The sequence below is a fragment of the Macaca fascicularis genome, chromosome 1 (genome assembly GCF_037993035.2).
Source record: "Macaca fascicularis isolate 582-1 chromosome 1, T2T-MFA8v1.1".
Classification (NCBI taxonomy): Eukaryota; Metazoa; Chordata; class Mammalia; order Primates; family Cercopithecidae; genus Macaca; species Macaca fascicularis.
The window spans coordinates 37,117,378-37,138,496 of NC_088375.1; the positions used below are offsets into that span (position 1 = coordinate 37,117,378).

Genomic DNA, 21,119 nt, shown 5'->3' on the forward strand with positions numbered 1-21,119 from the left:
ATACTTAAAAGCTGGCTATAGAAATATTGACTTATTTTAATATTAAATAGATATTTTGATGTTCATTATGGACAATAATGCTGTTTACAGATCTTATTTTTGCTTAACTGTATTTTCCAAAGTTTTTTGTAGTGTTTATTGCATTTCTTTTCTAGTAATTAAAATGATTGAAATTGTGCTATAGGATGTTTTATGTGAGCTGAAGTTAAATGTGTTAGCTGAGCTTAAAGAAGTGCAGGAATTTCTGGAGAGTTGTGGTATTGCAATATCATGTAATAATGATTTCTCAACTCTGGAAATGTTGGAAATCACAGTCTCTTTTGTTCTGATGTTTTTTAAAACTGGAAAATCATTTTTTAAAAAACAATGTAATATGACTAAAATTCATTTAATAATGTTACTTTTTCCTTTGTTATTTGTTTATATTATTTTAATATTGTGTCAGTCAGCATTTCAGTTGTGTCTATATTGTATTTCACTTTCTATTTATTAGGTTGTATCTAAGTTCCCAGAGGGTTTGTTTATTTCTAAACTGCTTGGAGAGTATGAGGTAAGTGTTTTGCTTTTCCCCAACCCTAATTTTTTATGGTTTATATTTCTTGTGATAGATGGAAATTTTGTGGCTACTCCTTGGATTCTCCAGGTCTATACTCTAAAATGGAAGCATTTTGTTTTGCATTTTAGTGCCTTTATTATGAGACTTGAGAATATGATATTTAACAAATAGTTGATTATGTATAGGAAGGATATTTTTACCACTTGTTGTTACAACATTATTAGAATAAAGATTATCTCATTAATGTCTGACAGTATTATACCAAGTGTCAGTGGGGATGCAGAGAAGCAGAATACCTCATACACTGTGTGTGGGACAAAATGCTCTTAGGGAGCACTTTGGCATTATCAAGTAAAGTTGAAGGTGTGCACCCTCAAGGATCCAGTAGTTCCACTTTTACATTTGCACTCTAGAGAAATTCTTGCACATGTACACATGAAGACGTGTAAAGAAGTGCACAGCACAACATAGGAACAAATGAGAAACAAACGGTCATCAGTAGGATAGTGGATATTGACATTTATACAATGGAATTGTATGTAGTAGTATAAAATAAATCTGCTCTGCAACATGGATGATTTTTAAAACCATAATATTGAGTGAAAACAAATCAAGTTGGAGAATAATTCAGATAATGCCATATATCCAGTTTTTAAAAAGATAAGTCCTATACATATGTTAACTGTGTGCCAGGCTCTATTCAGAGCATCTTCCATATTGGGTTATGTTCGTTTTGTTTTCACAACAAATAGAGGCACAGAGAAGTAACTTGCTTAAGCATCAAACATCTGGTAATAGGTGGAGCCAAGATTTTAACCTGGGCAGTCTGGCTTCAGAATTCTAGCTCTTAACTACTGTGCCATGAAAACTGTAGGATATTTATAGGTAAAAACATAGATACTGTGAAATAGTATAACCTAATGGTTAAGATACATAATTCTATGTGCTATCTTATAGACAATATGTTAGGTCAAGATAATACCTACTTTATAGAGTTTTGTGAAGTTTAAATGACTTAAAAATGAGGCACTTAGAACAGTGTCTGGCACATAAGCTCTGCTCAGCTCTCTGCCTGAACTTTAACTGCACATGCTTGGGGCAGACATAGAGCAGCCTCTGTTCTTTTAAGGCTGAAAGAACTGAAGATATTTCAGCTGTTGCCCAACACAGGGTGGCAGATTTTGGGTTGAAGTTCAGCCAAACTTAAACAATACTGTCCAAAGGAGCATAAAAGATTCCAGATTCTCTACAATACATCTATCATGATGCCTGGAACACAAAACAAAATTACTAGATATAGTAAGAAACAAGAAAATGTGACCCTTTGACAAAGAGAAGGTAATCAATGGAAACTCTGAGATGGTGCAGTTATTGAAGTCAGCAAAAAAGGTTTTAAAGTAACTCTTTTAACTATATTAAAGGGATATAAAGGAATATGTATTCAGAGTGAATGAGTAGATAAGATATTTCAGTACAGAAAAAGAAACTATAAAAACCAAGTGATTTTCACAACTTAAAATATCTGAAGTAAAAAAATTCACTAATACATTGAAAATGGCAGAACAAAGCATTAGTAAACTTCAAGACAGATCAATAGAAATTATCCAATTTGAAGAACAGGGAAACAAAACAGAACTTGAGTGACCTGAGACCTGTGGAATAATACCAAATGGTCTAATGTATCTATTAATATAATTGGAGCCCAAGAAAGCACAGCAGAAATATATTTGAAAAAATAATGACCCAAGTTTCCCAAATCTTGTGAAAGAAGTTTATAAATCTAAGAAGCCCAGAAAACCCCAAACAAGTAATACAGAGAAAACCTTACATAGGCACATCATAGTAAAAATGTAGAAAACCAAATATAAGTAGAAAATTCTGAAAGCAGCCAGACTAAAAATAACACACTTCATACAGGAGAACAGTGATACAAATGATGGCTGACCTCTTGAAGCAATGCTAGAAGACAATGGAATGACATCTTTAATGTACACAAAAGAAAAGTACTGTTAACCCAATATTTTATATCCAGTGATAATATCAAGAATGAGGATGATGAGATAGACATTTTCAGGTAATCAGAATTGCAAGCAGACTGATACTATAAGAATGCTAAATAACATTCTTCAGGCTGAAGGAAATAATGCCAGATTGGAACTTTAATCTTCAGGAAGGATTGAATAAAGGATGTAGTAAATATCTGGGCATATATGAAAGACTGCCTTTTTTGATCAGTTAAAATATATGACTGTTTAAAGCAAAAATTATAGCATTAAATAATTGGGTTTATAACATGAACATGTAATGCATATGAAAACTACTGCATAATGAGTGGAGGGGCAGTACCTGGAACTATAGGGTTGCAAGATTCTTATATTTTATTTGAAGTGGTACAGTAAGACTGAAAAGGATGTATGTTGGTTTTGCTGGTGAATTCTGTAAAACATTTAAGGAAGAAATTATATTAGTCATATACAGATTGTTTCTTAAAATAGCAGATAATACTCCCCAACTCATTCTTTTTTTTTTTTTTTTTTTTCCTTTAAAGAGTCACTGTCACCCAGGCTGGAGTACAGTGGCATGATCTTGGGTTACTGCAGCCTTGAACTTCTGCTCTCAAGTAGTCCTCCTGCCTCAGCCTCCTGAGTAGCTGAGACTACAGACATGTGGCGCCATGCCCAGCCAATTAAAACAAAAAATTGTTTTAGAGACAGGGTCTCACTGTGTTACCCAGACAGGTGTTTAACTCCTGGCCTAAAGCAGTCCTCCTACCTCAGCCTCCCAAAGTGCTGAGATTACAGGCATGAGCCACCATGCCTGGCCTCCCCAACTCATTCTATGAATACATTCTCCTGCTACTAAAGCTTGACATAGACAAGAAACCAATTAGGACATGTTTCTCATAACGTGGACACAAAAAGTCTATTACAAAACAGTAGTAAATTGAATTCAGCAATCCCTGAACAAGAGGGGTTTATCCTCAGAATGCAAAGTTGAAGTAACATTTCAAAAGGAATTAAGGTAATTCACCATTTTAATAAAATAATAAGGAAGAAAAGCCATGTGATTATTTTGGTAGCTGCAGAAAAAGAATTATCAAAATTTAATACCCATCCACAATTGAAGCTCTCCAAAAACTAGGAATAGAGAAGAAATTCCTCATTCTGATAAAGTGCATTGGTGAAAACCTATTAATATACTTGTCATACTCAATGGTGAAACACTGAACAGTTCGCCCTTAAAATCTGGAACAGGCAAGTATATCCAGTCATACGGCTTCTGTTCAACATTGTATTGCAAGTTCTAACCAGTGTAATAAGAAAAGGAAATAAAAGGCATGAAAACCTAAAAGAGAAAAAGTTAAACTTTATTTGTAGAAAACATGATTGTTCATGTAGAATATACTAAGGAATCCATGAAAAAAGCTACTAGAACTAGTTTATTAGGTCAAATATACAAGGTTAGTATACAGAAATCAATTGTATCTTCATGTGTAAGTAGCAAACTATCAGAAAATGAAATTTTAAAAATTCTGTTTATTATATCGTGAGATTACTTGGAAATAAGTTTAACAAAAGAAACATAAATCATGTACACCAAAAACTAATAAACATTGTTGAGAAGTTGAAGAGTAATAAATGGAGAGGTATTACATACTCATGGGTGAGAAGACTCATTATTGATAACATATGAACATGATAACATTAATGTATGGATTCAATATAGTCCCCATCAAAATTCCTGCAGGCTATTTGTAGATACTAACAAATCCATGAATTTGTCTGGCTATACAGTACATGCTTAGGAGATCCACCCATATACACTGAAGTGATTTTTGAGAGAGGTGCCAAAGGAATTCAAAAGGGATAAGAAAGTATTTTCAGCTCTGGGCATGGTGGTTCTTGTCTGTAACCTCAGCACTTTGGCAGGCTGATACAGAAAGATTACTTAAAACCAGGAGCTTGCAAAAATATTTTCAACAAATGATACTGGAACAACTGAATGCAAGATACAACTGAATACAAAAAAAAAGAAAAGAAACCCAACCTCAACCGGACACCATGTACAAAAATTATTTCAAGATGTATCATAGACCTAAATGAAAAAATTAAAGCTCTAAAACTTCTAGAAGAATTAAAATATATTAATGACCTGGACAGGCAAAGGTTTCTTAGGATACAGAAGCAGTATTCAGTTAAAAGAAAACTGATAATGAGACTTCATCAAAATTAGCTTCTATTTAGGAGACCCCATTTAAAATTGAATAGGCAGACCACAGACTGGGAAGAAATATTTACAATCATACATCTAACAAAGGACTTATATTCAGAATACATAAAGACCAGTCTATAGCTCCATAATAGAAAGCCAAACAGTTCTTTTTGTAAATGGCCCAAAGGTTTGAACAGAGACTTCACAAATGCAGATATGAGTGACTGATAAACATATGATAAACTCACATTTTTGGTGGAAGTATAAAATGGTACAACTACTGTAGAAAATGTTCTTACAATTTCCTATAAGTATGTATTTGTCCTTTGACCCAGAATTACACGCCCAGATATTTATTCAAAGTCTGTGTCCTCAAAGACTTACACGATAAAGAGTATTCATAACAGCTTTATACATTATAGCTGCCCAAAACTGGAAATAACCCTACTATTCATCAATAAGGGAATGAATGAAGAGATTGTGGTATGTTTGTACAACAAAATACTATTCCACATTAAAAAGAAGTAAACAGCTGATACATGAACCAGTGTGGATGAATCTGAAAAATAGTTGCTGAAGTAAGTCTCACACAGCAGCATACTGTAGAATGTCTTTTATATGAAATAATACAATAGCCAAAGATAATCTGTGGTGGAAAAAATTGTCTCTAGGGGTGACTGGGAAAGGGAGAACTTTCTGAGGTGATGGAAGTGTTCTGTATCTTGAATAGGGGTTTGGGTTACGCAATTCTGCATTTATCGGGGCTAATTGACTGGGAAACCTAAGTTGTGTGCATTTCACTTGTGTAAATTTTACCTAAAAGTGAACAGATACTGATTTCTAGTTAATGCTGTAATGCTGGCCTATTTTAGGGTAAAGGCTACTGATGTCTACAGGTCACTTTGAAATGTATATAAAAGATAAGATGGGTTGGTAGATGGATGGATACACAGATGACATAGCAGCTCTATAGTGGTAGAGTTCAGTATCCAGTTCTTTCAACTTTTTCTGTTTGAAATTTTACGTAAGAAAATCTTAGGGAAAAAAAGGAAAGATAAAGATGATTCAAGAGAAAATGACAGGTATTAAGCAGGCAAAGAAGAGCCAACATGAGTAATAAAGCCAAAGAAGGAAACAGAATGAATCCTAAAAACTAGAATTCAAGTAAACCTTACTGGAATGGAAGATTTGAGACTAGATGGAAGAGCACACTGCATATCTGACAATATCAACTCAGAATGACCAAATATCAAATTTCTGGACTTAAAAGAAAAAAATTTGTCCTGGGCATTTAAACAAAAACAGCAAGTGACTTATAAAGGAAACAAAAGTTAAATTATTAGACATTCTCACAGCAATGTTTTAAGCTAGATGAAAAGGGAGTAACTTATTTTATATACCCAAAGCATGAGCCAAAGATTCTCTAGCTAGCAAAACTGACTTTCAGTTCCAGAGAGCCAGACCAGCTATTATCACCATGCAAGAATTCAAGAACTCTTGTTCCCATGAGCCCTTCCTGAGGAATCTACTGGAGAATGAACATCAGAAAACCAAAATCACACTAGAGAGACATTGATAAAAGGACTGAAAGTGAATGCCATTTATATAACTAAGATCAAATGAGAGTTGGGGGGAGAGAATGCAGTATTTAGTGGCAATGTACTCTGCTAATGTAGACAAAGTACAGTTACACAAAATAGTGGAAGAAGAAAGGGTGAGCATATGCAAGATTATTTTGTTTTGATTATATTGGTGGTAGTATTCTGAGACCATTGTTGTATAATTTGATATAAAGCAAATGAATAATTAGGAGATAATTCAAATTGTATATACAAGGATATCCTAGTTACATAAATTGAGTTTGGAACGTCTTATCATACCAGACCAGCAAGGAAGCTATTTAAAACTAGGTTCACCAATGAGATCACTTGGACTTGGGAAGGGGAACATCACACACCGGGGCCTATTATGGGGAGGGGGGAGGTATTGCACTGGGAGTTATACCTGATGTAAATGACGAGTTGATGGGTGCTGACGAGTTGATGGGTGCAGCACACCAACATGGCACAAGTATACATATGTAACAAACCTGCACGTTGTGCACATGTACCCTAGAACTTAAAGTATAATAATAACAATAAAAATAAAAAAAATTAAAAAAATAAAATAAAACTAGGTTCACATTAAATAGCTTAGGAATTCACTTGAAGAATTATTTCAGGCTACAATAAGGATAATAATTGCAATATTTTGAAGCCCATCAAATATATTTAATTCTATGAGTTTATATGATACTAAAAAAACTGATGACTCAACATAGAGGATGATGGAACTAATTCACTTTCTTTAAAAATGGTAGCCGGGCGCGGTGGCTCAAGCCTGTAATCCCAGCACTTTGGGAGGCCGAGACGGGCGGATCACGAGGTCAGGAGATCGAGACCATCCTGGCTAACACGGTGAAACCCGTCTCTACTAAAAAATACAAAAAACTAGCCGGGTGAGGTGGCGGGCGCCTGTAGTCCCAGCTGCTCGGGAGGCTGAGGCAGGAGAATGGCGTAAACCCGGGAGGCGGAGCTTGCAGTGAGCTGAGATCTGGCCACTGCACTCCAGCCTGGGTGACAGAGCGAGACTCCGTCTCAAAAAAAAAAAAAAAAAAAAGTAAATAAAGAGAGCCAATCGCTTATCTTGGCATTCCTAAATGAATTTATACAGCTGCATAAGCAAAGAACAGGAGGGGAAGCATACATCTGTAGAGTGTTCCAACTAAATAATGAAAAGGAATTGACAGAATGCTGCTATTAAAACTCTCAAAGTAATGCATCTAGAAATTGACTAATAATGGCTCTTAACAACACAAAAAAGAGAGATGACCAGATATTATGTGCCCCTCTTTAGAACATAGCATCACTTATAGTATTGTCAAAGAGATCAAACATAAATCTAATCGAGCCTGTGGGGATATCCATTATGCTAATTTGCAGGAAATAAAGTGTTTGTACTATAAGATTGTCAGACCTTGAGGAAACAAAATCATGTAAACAGGATATATACACATATTTGAAGGCATAAATCTAAACTCTAAGAAAAGGATAATTAAAATTTGGTTGAAGATGGAAGGAAAGTATGGAGGGTGGGAGTAGAAATATATCAATTTCTTTCTTTTCTTTTTTTTTTTTTGTTTTTTTAAGACAGGATCTTGCTGTTACCCAAGCTGGAGTGCAGTGGCACAATCATAGCTCACTGCAGCTTCAGCCTCCCGGGTAGCTGGGATTACAGGCACATGCCACCATGCCCAGCTAAGTTTTGTTGTTTTTTTTTAAGTTGTAGAGGCAGAGTCTCATTATGTTGCCCAGGCTGGTCTCTAACTCCTGGTCTCAAGCAGTCCCTCCTGCCTCAGCCTCCCAAAGTGCTGGGATAACAGACATGAGCCTCTGTTCCCAGCCCATCAATTTCTTCATTGCTCATAGTTGGGAGCCAGTAAAGCAGAAAGCATAACAAAGGAATTAGGATAAAATATATCTGACATAATAAATTGACTAACCTTTTAAAAGAAACTGAGTCTCAGGATCAGATAGCAAAACTCAACTGTGTTTCATGTACTGATATAGTAATTGAAAAAAAGCAAGATGAACCTAGTATATGTAATCTATTATGTTGAATCATGTTTGAGTTTTGATAATTTCTGGAACGTTTTAACAAGGAACTGGCAATACTGATTACTTCCAGGGAAGTGATTGCTAGGTGACTGAGGAATTTTTTGTTGTTGTTTTGTTTTTTGCCAATTTAACTGAAGTGTTTATTTTTAAAATAGTTCCTGATTAAACTCACATCCTGCTTTTTAGTAATCAGTCACTCAGCATCATTACAGTTTACCAAAATACAGATAAATTCTAAAGAAGAATGTGATTTCTGAATAAGAGCTGTCAAGTCAAAATGATTGAGAAATCCAGATGAGCACTGTATTCTCATCTGCTTGTTTCTCTTGGTGCAGAGGAGAAAGCTGGAAGATGGCAACTTAACATTTTGATGACCGATTTAGCAGATAACAACCCAATATAAAACTCAAAAATAAATTCACAACATAAATTGAGGAAACCGAAGCTTATTCACTTTAAAAACCAAAAGGATGGAGAATAATATATTAAAATTCAAATGGGAGACTACCTGAAGAGCCAAGATGAGGACACGTATCAGAAGGTCTTCCACTGAGAGCATTAAAATTTGTATTAAAAAGATAATTTGCACGATAAGTTTTTCAGTATGAAATGCATCTAAAGAATGAAGATAGAAGTCATTCAACAACAAAAAAGTCTCTTTAGATGTAGCAGGTTTTGTTTTGTTTTTTAGGCTCAGAAATAAGCAAATTTGTCACCTTAGAATAATACATACAATAAATGCAACATATTTATTGTCTTTCTTAGAATAATACCTACAATAGCTGCAAAATATGAAGACCGAAGGCAGCTTTGGGAGAACATTTCACTTTTAACCCTTTGGAGTAGATTTTGTTTAATGTTTTAAGAATTTATGTAGGATAGAGTTATTATAGATGAGTGAAACTAAAACAATGTTGGTGATGCTTTTGACTATGGAATAAGTAACTGATGATAGACGGTCCTTTTAAGACATATAAAATGTTTTCTGTTTAAGGAATGTATTCTGTGTGTCTATCCCATATATATTGTCTCCTGTCTTCATTTGGTATGACTTCTTTTCTAAGGCAAGAAAATCAAACTGTATGCTATGGGAAATACACCGATAGATATCTGCTCATTTATTCCAACTTCTTTTTTTTTTTTTTTTTTTTTTTGAGATGGAGTCTCACTCTGTCACCCATGGAGTGCAGTGGCGCAACCTTGGCTCACTGCAAGTTCCACCTCTAGGGTTCACGCCATTCTCCAGCCTCAGCCTCACGAGTAGCTGGGACTACAGGTGCCCGCCAGCGTGCCCGGCTAATTTTTTGTATTTTTAGTAGAGATGGGGTTTCACCGTGTCAGACGGGATGGTCTTGGTCTCCTGACCTTGTGATCCACCTGCCTCGGCCTCCCAAAGTGCTGGGATTACAGGCATGAGCCACCGTGCCTGGCCTTTATTCCAGCTTCTAAGGCGAAATAATAAAATTTAAGGAAATATTTTTAAACAATAATTTCTCTACATGTTGAAAGTGATACTGAATATTATCTTTATTGGAAAATAGAGAAATGCCAATAGTTTTATTACAACTGTTGTAATTTGTGCATTCCCTTCTTGTTTTTTTTTAAAGAAGACTTGCTTTATATTCAGACATTGTTAAAAATGAGAAGTGAAAAGCACCCACCCTAACTTTTACTTTAGTTTACCACATGCTCTAAAAGGAACTTGACATTGACCTAGAAGTTTTATGGTAAGGGATTATTGGTCACTTGGTTTGTTTTGTACTGGTATGGAAGTGAGCCTTTACTCTTTAACACTTGAGTTCATTGACCATTTAAGATTTAGTTTGGTTGTCCAAGGACAACTGTATATGTTATATATCTGTTATCTGATGCTGTTTCATGTAATTTCTATTTTCTTGTGACAGGTGATTTTTAAAGAGCAACTATCACCAAAAAAATTAGGCTTCTTAAATGTGACAGAACTTGTTGGAGCTCTTAGTGACATTCTCCATGTTGAGTTCAGGGAAGGACAGCAAGACTTACTAGTATTTGATGTGGATAAGAAGCCTCTACCACCTGGTGAGTAGAACTACAGTATAATGCAAACCTCATTTTTATTGTCCTCATGAGGACAAAGAAAACACGAAATAATGCCTAGCCATGAAATGTTTTATATAATGACCGCCTTTCTGGTGGCATTTGTTGTAATAAGGTTAATCTGTATTATTAATAAAAATTATCTGAATTTTAAAATTTTGCTTTCTTCGGCCGGGTGCAGTGGCTCACGTCTGTAATCCCAGCACTTTGGGAGGCCAAGGCGGGCGGATCACGAGATCCGGAGATCGAGACCATCCTGGTTAACACAGTGAAACCCCCTCTCTACTAAAAATACAAAAAAACCAGCCGGGTGTGTTGGCGGGTGCCTGTGGTCCCAGATACTCAGGAGGCAGAAGCAGGAGAATGGCGTGAACCCAGAAGGCGGAGCTTGCAGTGAGCCGAGATCATGCCACTGCACTCCAGCCTGGGAGACAGAGCGAGCGAGACTCTGTCTCAAAAACAAAATTTTTTTTTTGCTTTCTTCATTGTGTAGATTTTTTGATAATTCTGAAGGAAATAAAGTTTCTAAAATGGTGATCTGATAATGCAGTGGTTCTTAACTCAGGCCGTGCATCAAAAGCTTTTTAGAAATGTATGGAGATGCAGAATAAATGGGTGTGCGTTGGGACCCAGCACTTGTATTTTTTAAAATAAACTTTCAATTTTAGGATAATTTTAGGTTACAGAAAAATCATAAAGGTAGTACAGAGTTCCCATATACCTGTCACCCAGTTTCTTCTAATATTAATGTCTTATTTACCATGATACATTTATCAAAACTAAGGAATTAACATTATACATTGCTAGTAACTAAACTCCAGACTTTATTCTGATTTTACCAGTTTTTCCAAGAATGTCCTTTTTCTGTTTCTGTATCCACTCCAGGATAATACCACATTGCATTTAGGGCACTTGATTTGTGTTTTGTTTTTTTGGGGGATGGGGGAACCTTCTTTTTCTTTTGAAGTTTTTATTGAGATAATTTTAGATTTACATGGAGTTGTAAGAAATAATACAGTATGATCCCATGTACCTTTTACCCAGTTTCTCCAGTGGCAACACCTCACAAAACTAGATTGCAGTATGGTACTTGTATTTTTATAAGCTTGAATGAGTGGTTATGATAGACAGGTTTTTTTTTCCCCAAATGTAACTACCTTTATTGATTTTTCTGATTATTAAAGTAACTCATGTTCATTCTAAAAATATATAAACAGCACAGATGAGTAGAGAGAGAACATTTTCTATTATTTTATCCCCCCCCAAAATAATGCTGTTAGAATATTTATATAGCCTCCAAGAGTTTTTCCAATGAATATGTAAGACATAGATCTTTTTTTTTTAAATCACAAAAGCTGCACATGCTTGTTTAAACAATTCCAACAATACAGAGGTAACTATCATTAATAGTTTTAGTGTGTTTATTTCTGGACCTCTTCTGTATGATATAGCTAATTATCACATGTATAATTTTTCCTACACAAAACAGTAGTATATAAATACAAATTTACCTCAACTTATGATGGGGTTCTGTCCCAATAAACCCACCATAAGCAGACAGTGCATTTAATACATCTAGCCTACTGAACATCAGACCTTGGCCTGGCCTACCTTAAACATGCTCAGAATACTTACGTTAGCCTACAGTTGGGCAAAATCATCTAATACAAAGCTTATTTTATACTAAAGTGTTGAATATCACCTGTAATTTATTGAATACTGTACTGAAAGTGAAAAACAGTGTTGTATGGGTACTGGAAGTATGGTTTCTAATGAATGTGTATCACTTTCATACCATAAGAAAGTCAAACCACTGTGGACATCTGTATTGTGTGAATCCTCGTTTCTTACACTTCATATACTGTGGATGTTTCTTGTATTAGTACAAACAAGCTTATTTCATCATTTGAAATTACATATAATTATAATGTACTTAACCAGTCTTCTACTGATGGACATTAGGATTGTTTCCGTTTTTCACCATCACAAAAAAATACAGTGACAAATATTCTTGTACCTACATCTTTGTGTACTTATGACTTCATTTTTTAAGTAGTCACCATGCTTGTAGGTCTATCTGGAGTCTGTTTTTTGTTTTTTTTTTTTTTTTGAGGTGGAGTCTTGCTCTGTTGCCCAGGCTGGAGTGCAATGGTGCGATCTTGGCTCACTGCAACCTCCGCCTCCCAGGTTCAAGTGATTCTCCTGCCTCGGCCTCCCAAGTAGCTAGGACTACAGGCGCCCGCCACCATGCCCGACTAATTTTTGTATTTTTAGTAGAGATGGGGTTTCGTCATATTGGCCAGGCTGGTCTCGAACTCCTGACCTTGTGATTCTCCTGCCTCGGCCTCCCAAAGTCCTGGAATTACAGACGTGAGCCACTGCACCCGGCCCGGAGTCTGTTTTAATGTGCCAGTCTCTTGTAGTTATCATACACATGTAAATTTGAACACAATACGTTATTAACTTTAACATTTCCTAAGAATTAAGGAATTGTATTATGGAATGTTAAGTAGGTACATACGTTCTATGTTAAGCAACGAAGAATGTTCCCTGTTTAATTTGAACAAGAAGTAAATTGAAATCAAGATGCTGAAAAAAATTAAGTCTTTTACTAAAGTTTAAGATACCTTATCAGATCACAAGCCTCCCTCCCCCAGCACAAATAATTTAAGATTTGTTCCCATCTAGAACTTCCCTTATATTTTGCCACACGGAAAGGTCTGCAAAGACAGGTTTATATCTCTCATTTTTCATTGTCTTTCTAGCATCTGGTGTGTTGAAAGTGCTTAGTAATGGTTGTACAGCTATTTAACAAATATGCATAGGCTGCTGTATTGGCCATTTGAGATGGAGTTGTTTCATCAGTCAGAAATTTGTGTTTAGTTCAATCAGATAAGAAAATAGAAGCCAAAGCTTGTGTCTCCAGTCCACCTAGAAATTCATTGTCTACTGTTGCTGTCAAAGAGACTGTATGGAATTGCCCTTCAAAAAAACAAAAAGAGCCACAACAGAAGATTTGCAAGAAGCCTAATGTGGTAGTAAAGCCTTTACAGCTGGTGAGTGAGGTTTAAAGACTGTGCACTGGATATTCAGCACTATGGAAAGTAAATGTATGTTTCTTTAAACCAAAATTCTTTTTAGAAAAGTCTTATTTCTGGATATATCATTTATTAGAAGAAATCATCTTTGTACTGAAGTTATATCATATAGCATTCTTTCTAGTTTTCAGTCTTTTATATAGCTTGCTTTTCCTCAAGGCTCATTTTAAAGTTTTCAGATGGTTTTGAGAGTTGACAGCTCTCTCATGATGTCTTGAAAACCCACAGGGGCTTTAGAGGGAAAAATTGAGAGGCTTCGTTTTGGCTGTGTGCCTCAACACTGCTGCAAATTGCCTCTACACCCATCCTCAATTATAGGGTGCTTTTTTTTTTTCTTTTATTGCTTCCACACACAATTCACCATTTTTGTGTTTTCATCTCCCATTACTTATTTTGTTGTTATTAAGGATCATTGCTTGCTCTTTTCCCCTTCTACCCTCTCTACCTGGTTTCTTTCATGGAAGGAAAAAGTTTTGTTTGGAGAGCTTGCTATATTTTCTGGAGGAAAATAGAAGGCCTAGAGGAAAACAGTATGTTTCAGAATGAGAGTATTTGACAAATCCTGCTTTTGATTGGAAGACTAGTCTGCAATTTAACCTATTAAAGTTACCTTTGACTGCCAATATGTTTGAGTAGGACTTCACTTGGTTCAGCCTGAATGTTTGAAGTATCATATTTTCAATTTTGTATAGGGCAATTGTGTAACACTTTAAACTCTATACCTAATGTCATAAGGCAGTAGTTTTCATATTTTAACATAGGTAAGAATCACCCAGAGAATTTTTTTAAATGCATAATTGTGGGCCCCATTCCCAGGCCTTCTGAATCAGTAAGTCTGGGCTAGAGTTCAAGAATCTGTATTTGTATAATTTCCCAAGTGATTCTGATAAAGGTGGTTCATGAAATATACTTTGAGAAACATGCCATGGGGTTTGAACTGTCACCAAGAGATTTTTAATGTTTTTTTTTTTTTTTTTTTTCCCTAACTTATAGCAAGTAGAAACAAACAAATCACAGCTCAACCTGGCAATGGCAAATCATGACATCCCACCAGATGCTGTGCCGGACAAGAAATTATGCAGACTCCCACCATTAGACACCAGTTCCCTCGTAGGGGTCTTTGTGGAGTATATCATCTCTCCCAGTCAATTCTACATCCGTATCTATAGCAGGGATTCGTCAGAGTTACTCGAAGACATGATGATTGAAATGCGGTAGGAGTCTGTCGTTTTCAATGTGTTTTTCACATATCTCTTTTTTTGTTGTTTTGTTCTAACTTTTTTTTTTAATACTTTAAGTTCTAGGGTACATGTGCCCAATATGCAGGTTTGTTACATATGTATACATGAGCCATGTTGGTGTGCTGCACCCATTAACTCGTCATTTACATTAGGTATATCTCCTAATGTTATCCCTCCCCTCTCCCCACAATAGGACCCGGTGTGTGATGTTCCCCTTCCTGTGTCCAAGTGATCTCATTGTTCAGTTCCCACCTATGAGTGAGAACATGCGGCATTTGGTTTTCTGTTCTTGCAATAGTTTGCTGAGAATGATGGTTTCCAGCTGCATCCATGTCCCTACGAGGAACACAAACTCATCCTTTTTTATGGCTGCATAGTATTCCATGGTGTGTATGTGCCACATTTTCTTAATCCAGTCTGTCACTGATGGACATTTGGGTTGATTCCGAGTCTTTGCTGTTGTGAATAGTGTCACAATAAACATACGTGTGCATGTGTCTTAATAGCAGCATGACTTATAATCCTTTGGGTATATCCCCAGTAGTGGGATGGCTGGGTTGAATGGTATTACTAGTTCTAGATCACATATCTCTTAAATTAGCAGTTCTCAAACTTTTTGGTTTCAGGACTCTTAAAAATTAAAGACCCAAGAGAGCTTTTGTTTATCAGTATTTATTGTATAGAAATTAAAACTGTAAAATTTTAATATTAAAATCTTGTGTTAATATAAATAACATTTTTATGAAAATAACTTTATTTAAAAATTTAGAAGGGTGGCATTGTTTTATACTTTCATAGATCTCTTTAATGTCTGGCTTAATAGAAGAAAGTTGACTTTTCATATTTGCTTCTGCATTTAATCTGTTGAGATATGTTGTTTTGGTTGAAGTATCTGAAGACATCTGGCCTCACACCAACGTGTAGTCTGGGAAAAAGTATTTTAACAGCTTTTTCAGAAAATTGTGAATATGCTTTTTTGATAGTATGCTAAAACTTGAGAAATGGTAGTTTCTCAAATGTTGTTTGGAATTTGAACTTTTTGTACTCTATTATGTTAAACCCCATTGGTCTGCCTTTAGAATTTGAATGAATCTAAGACTGGCTGTGTAATTGCTGGCCCTGGTGCAAAATTAAAATGCAGGGCTCCCTGTTTAAAAGTTACTAATTTCAAGATGGCAACAGCAGAATATTAAAGCAAGGACAAAGCTGCTTCTAAGCATGGATTCAGACTGTCCCTGAATGGGTCATACAACTTTATAATACCATGTATTGGTCATTTGGAAATAACTAGTTTGCTGAATTATGCGGATCTTCCAAATGTTGACACATTTCATTATGCAGTATAAAAATATCACATTAATATCATCACTGATCTCATAAGAAAAGTATTTAGTATTGGGAAGCTGTCAAGCTCACAGTGGTGGATGCAACATTTCCAAAATCTTTTTACTCGAAAGTTTGATTTTTATCATTGACAACGTGTACTGTGAGTTGTTTTCCTTGAAGTGACAAGCTTGCTTCATTGTTGAAAAATGTGTGTCAGAAACCCAAGTCTGCTTTCTGGTGGTTCTTTAAAGCAAAAATGATATGAAAGAAATGGCTAGTTCATCTTCCAGGTCAAAATCATGTTTGTGGACTATACTTTGAGAACTACTAACTTACATTATCTCTTTTCTCTACTAAAAACTGTCCTTTGATAGCAAACACCATGTAAAATGTGGACATTTTCAACCACTTTAGATTTATTCATGAACAACAATGTCTGATTTATATATTGTTGTTATAGAAGAATAATTTATTTCATTTTATTTTGTATCTCAAAAAATATTCCATGTTTTAAACTTGACAACAGTATGTATTCTTCTACTCCAGGACACCTGGCGTAATGTAAGTCGCATAATCACTTAGTAAAAATATATATTCCATTCCAGTATGCCTATGGGACATTTGTACATGTTTTAAAAGCACACTTACTGGCTCTGTGACCTTGAAGTTACTTTACTTCTCTGGGCCTAGTTGTCTTATCTCCAAAATGAGATAATAATAGTGCCTACTTCACAGAGTCCTAAAAATTAAAGTACTTGGAGCATAGCCCAAATGTTGGCGGCTATGATTATTAATACTATAGACTGGGTATAGTGTGGTTCATGCCTGTATACTTGGCACTTTGGGAAGCCAAGGTGGGAGGACTGCTTGAGCCCAGAAGTTCAAGATTCATTTGGGCAACATAGTGAGACCCTGTATCTAAAAAAGAAATTTAAAAATTAGCTGGGCATGATGGTGCATGCCTGTAGTCCCAGCTCCCCAGGAGTCAAGGCTGCAGTGAGTCATGATTGTGCTACTGCATTCCAGCCTGGGCAACAGAGTGAGACCCTGTCTGGAAAAAAAAATACTGTAACTACTGTGTGTGCTTGGTGTCAGAATGTTGAGGCACTTGCACTACAAGGATAAGTAAGACATGGTCCTTTGCCTTTGTGAATACCATGGTTAGCTTAGGAAGATGGGAGATACATGGGATATTGTAAAAGGAAGTCATTCTGCCTGGGCAAGGTTGGGGAAAGCTTCACAAAAGAGATAATTGAGCTAGGCCTCAAAAACAAGAATTTGCCAGTCAAGGAGGTTATGAGTAGGTATAATCAGGTCCAGTCGTTGGAACCAAGGCCAACATTAACCAAGGAGTAAGTGGCGTGCCTTGGAAACAGCAATAAGGAAGTGACATTAGCACCAGGTGAGGTTGCAGGAGTCGGGAAGTGGGAGACAGTGACTGGATGTGATGCCAAAAGACTAAGAAAAAGCTAGATTCTGAATACCATGGGAAGATGTTTTATCTTATTCTGTAGATAGTGGGGAAGCACTGATGGTTTTAAGAAAGCCATTGGAGTGAAGGGACGAAGATCTATTGGTGGATTAGTCTTGATGAGAGTGCGACTAGAAAGGAAGAAAGAAATAGGAAAATGAAAATTGCCAGGTGACAAGAAGAGTGTTGAGAAGAATAAGAAAGGAAAGGAGATGATGAAAACTGTTTGCTTTAGAGACTGGATAGGTTTGAGCTGGGTTGAAAGCTTATTAGTAGAAATTTACCTGTGGTGTCTCTAAGTTGACCATGAGAGTCATTGGCAACGTTGAATAGATGGTATGAGTTAGGATTAGGTTTAGCCACTGTTAGATATAACTTTATCATAGTAGCTTAAAGAAGATAAAAGTTTATTTCTTCTTCCCATAATAGTCCAAATATACACAGTACATTCTGATATGATAGCTCTGTGGTGGGAGGGGGATACAGGTGTAGCATCTTGCTGCTCCAGAATAGTGTGTTGTCCCTGTTCACGTGGTCTTGGGTGTGACTGACCACTACCACCACCCAGTCCTCCTGCCAGTTAGTGGGGAGAGGAAAAAGAAGTGGGGGGATGGGAGAGATACCTGTTTTATTAAAAGACACAACTCAGAATTTTCACTTTTGAAACTGTGGGTAAAATACACATTAAATGTACTCATTTTAACTATGTACACTTTTGCTCATATCCCATTGGCCAAAATTTAGCATTCACATAGCCACAGCTAGATGCAGGAGAGCTTGGGAAACCTGAATGACCATTTACCCAGTTAAATGGTGGGAGAATCTATTACTAGAGAAAAGAGAAAGATGAGAATGGGTATTGAGGAACAAGTAGCATGTCTTCCATATAGTTGGAAATATTCCAGTTTTGAAGTGCAGAAAGGATACAGGGCCTTCTAGATATAGATTGAGAATTAACAATTGATCAGTAGTATGGTATAAGACATGAAAATGGGTGAGACAGTATATAGCAAGAACAATAGCTAATATTTGAGTGCTTACTATATGTGTACAGTGTCCTAAACTTTCATATGTTTTAGCACGTTTTATTTTTATCATCCCCATCCTGAACAAGGAAACTGAAGCACAGAAAGATTGTCACACAACTGGTAAATGAGGGAGTCAGGATTTGGACCCAGGCTATTGGTTCCTAAGCTTATGTTATACTTCCTAAAGATAAGACCCCAGTGAACCTCAACATTTAATGCAATACAGAGCCAGTAAAAAAATAACCATTGACAAAGAAGTAGAGAATTGTCTCTTAGAAACTAGGAAGGGGTTTGAAACAGGACAGGGTAACGCTGCAGCAAGATCATGTGTATTGAAGGCTGAGGAGAGAGGCTGCTGGATTTGGGAGCCATCAAGTCGTTGATGTCTTAAAACTAATTTATCCTAGGAAGTACTGGGGAATGAAGTTGGGGTACATTCTATCCAGCAGAGAATGTGAGATCAGAAAATGAGTATGTAAGTTTCTCTTTGAAGAAGTTTGTTGATGAAGAGATGGGACTCAGATAAGAAAAAACAATTAATTGGTATTAATGAGCATTAACAATTTGACAAAGTCAAAATTTTTTTCTTTGCTTTTTGCCAAGACTTTCTGGCTTGATACATTGATAAAAATTATCTTTAATTTTTTCTTCCCCTATGGATTTCTCTGTATTATGGAATTCCACAGGCGCTGTTATTCTAATCAGCTGGTTTCTGATCGATATGTCATGCCAGAATGTTTTATTCAGCCGGGACATCTCTGTTGTGTGAGGATTTCTGAGGATAAGTGGTGGTATCGGGTCATTATCCATCGAGTCCTTGGGAAACAGGAAGTTGAAGTATTCTACCCAGACTTTGGAAATATTGGAATTGTTCAGAAGTCCTCCCTGAGGTTCCTCAAGTGAGTTGAATTGAATTAGAACAATGGATGAATTAAATTTTGAATCGCAGTGTTGAAGCTCTGTGGGGTTGGGATCTCTCTTTTCTCTTGCCTTCCTCCCTCCAGTCCTTCCTTCCTTCCTTCCCTTCCTTCTTTCTTCTTAGCGCATATTTGACAACTGGGTCATTTCGTTTCACAGAGGGATTGTAACTCTTGTGTTGTCTTTTACATGACACTGAATTTTGAATGTACGATGAGACTACGTTTTCGTCTCTTATTAAGAAAGTGATTTTTTGGGTCATGCTAAGAGGTGCATTTAAATAGCAGGAAGATTTAACTTATATATTTGATTATCTGTTGCAGGTGCTGCTACACAAAGCTTCCAGCTCAGGCTATCCCTTGTTCTTTGGCTTGGGTGAGACCAGTAGAGGTATGTTTGCTTCTCTCCCATTTAATCAGCAAACACTTGAGTGCCTATTATGTGCCAAGAACAGTTTTACATGCTCAGGATATAAAGATAAAACATAGAACCAACCCTCAAAGAAGTCAGTGTATAGAGTATGGAAGACAGACATGTAGACAGAAATTGTTATGCCATATAAAATTTGCTATAGGAGAGGTTTCGAGAATGTATGATAGAGGTGCAAAAGGAAGATTGCTTGTTTCTGTCCAAGGTAATCAGGGAGGCATTTGAGTGGCACTTTGAAGGAAGATTAGGAAGATAACTAGATGAAAAAAGAAAGGCATTCCAAGCAAAGAGAGAGTAGCATGAAACATCTCAAATGGGAGAAATTTTAAGTAGTTCTGTTTGGCTACAGAATATAGGATGAGCTAATGTGGGTGCATGGTAGAAAATGTCAAAGAAATAGGAGCCTAATGTGAAGACCCATGTTCAGAAGTCTGAACATTGTCATCCTTTAGAGGCTGGGGAGCAACTAAAGGATGTAAATAGGAAACTGCCACCGACAGATAACGTGTTTTCAAGATAATTCTCTAGCAACATTTTGGCAGAGGTTTGAGGTGGAATGGAGCAGGAGTCATTTTCATGTATGTAGGTGCATTTTTGTAGTTATAATTATCTTATGTACCTAACTTTGCATTTTTCCTTCAGAACTCTTACTAGCGCATACCTGTACATTTATTATGCCGTATTTGTCTGCTTAATCTATCAGTTGCTCACATATAAATGGATTTTAAAAATATTTTTTATCTGAAAAATTCTGTAAAGAAGAAAGAAAAACTCACTTCTGTAATCCCAGCACTTTGGGAGGCCAAGGCAGGCAGATCTCCTGATTTCAGGAGTTCAAGACCAGCCTAGCCAACATGGTGAAACCCCATCTCCACTAAAAATACAAAAAGCCGGGCATGGTGGTGGGTGCCTGTAATCTTAGCTACTCTGGAGGCTGAGACGGGATAATCGCTTGAACCCAGGAGGTGGAGGTTGCAGTGAGCCGAGATTGTGCCACTGCACACCATCCAGAGCAACAAAGAGTGAAACTCCGTCTCCCAAAAAAAAGGAAGAAAAAGAAGAAAAATTACTGTAATTCCATCACTCAAACATACATAGTTTAGAAATT

The 21,119-nt window shown here is 36.4% G+C and overlaps 1 protein-coding gene across 5 annotated transcripts in view; it reads left to right on the plus strand.

The window, feature by feature from the left end:
- TDRD5 (tudor domain containing 5) overlaps window positions 1–21,119 on the plus strand; it is a 92,832-nt gene that overhangs the window by 28,580 nt on the left and 43,133 nt on the right. For all 5 annotated transcript variants that reach the window (XM_065531940.2, XM_015446288.4, XM_005540119.5 and 2 more), the window contains 6 exons: window positions 494–550; window positions 10,329–10,482; window positions 13,384–13,556; window positions 14,592–14,812; window positions 19,351–19,563; window positions 19,906–19,972. In XM_065531940.2, the coding sequence (XP_065388012.1) occupies window positions 494–550; window positions 10,329–10,482; window positions 13,384–13,556; window positions 14,592–14,812; window positions 19,351–19,563; window positions 19,906–19,972 (885 nt within the window). The remainder of the gene's footprint in view (window positions 1–493; window positions 551–10,328; window positions 10,483–13,383; window positions 13,557–14,591; window positions 14,813–19,350; window positions 19,564–19,905; window positions 19,973–21,119) is intronic.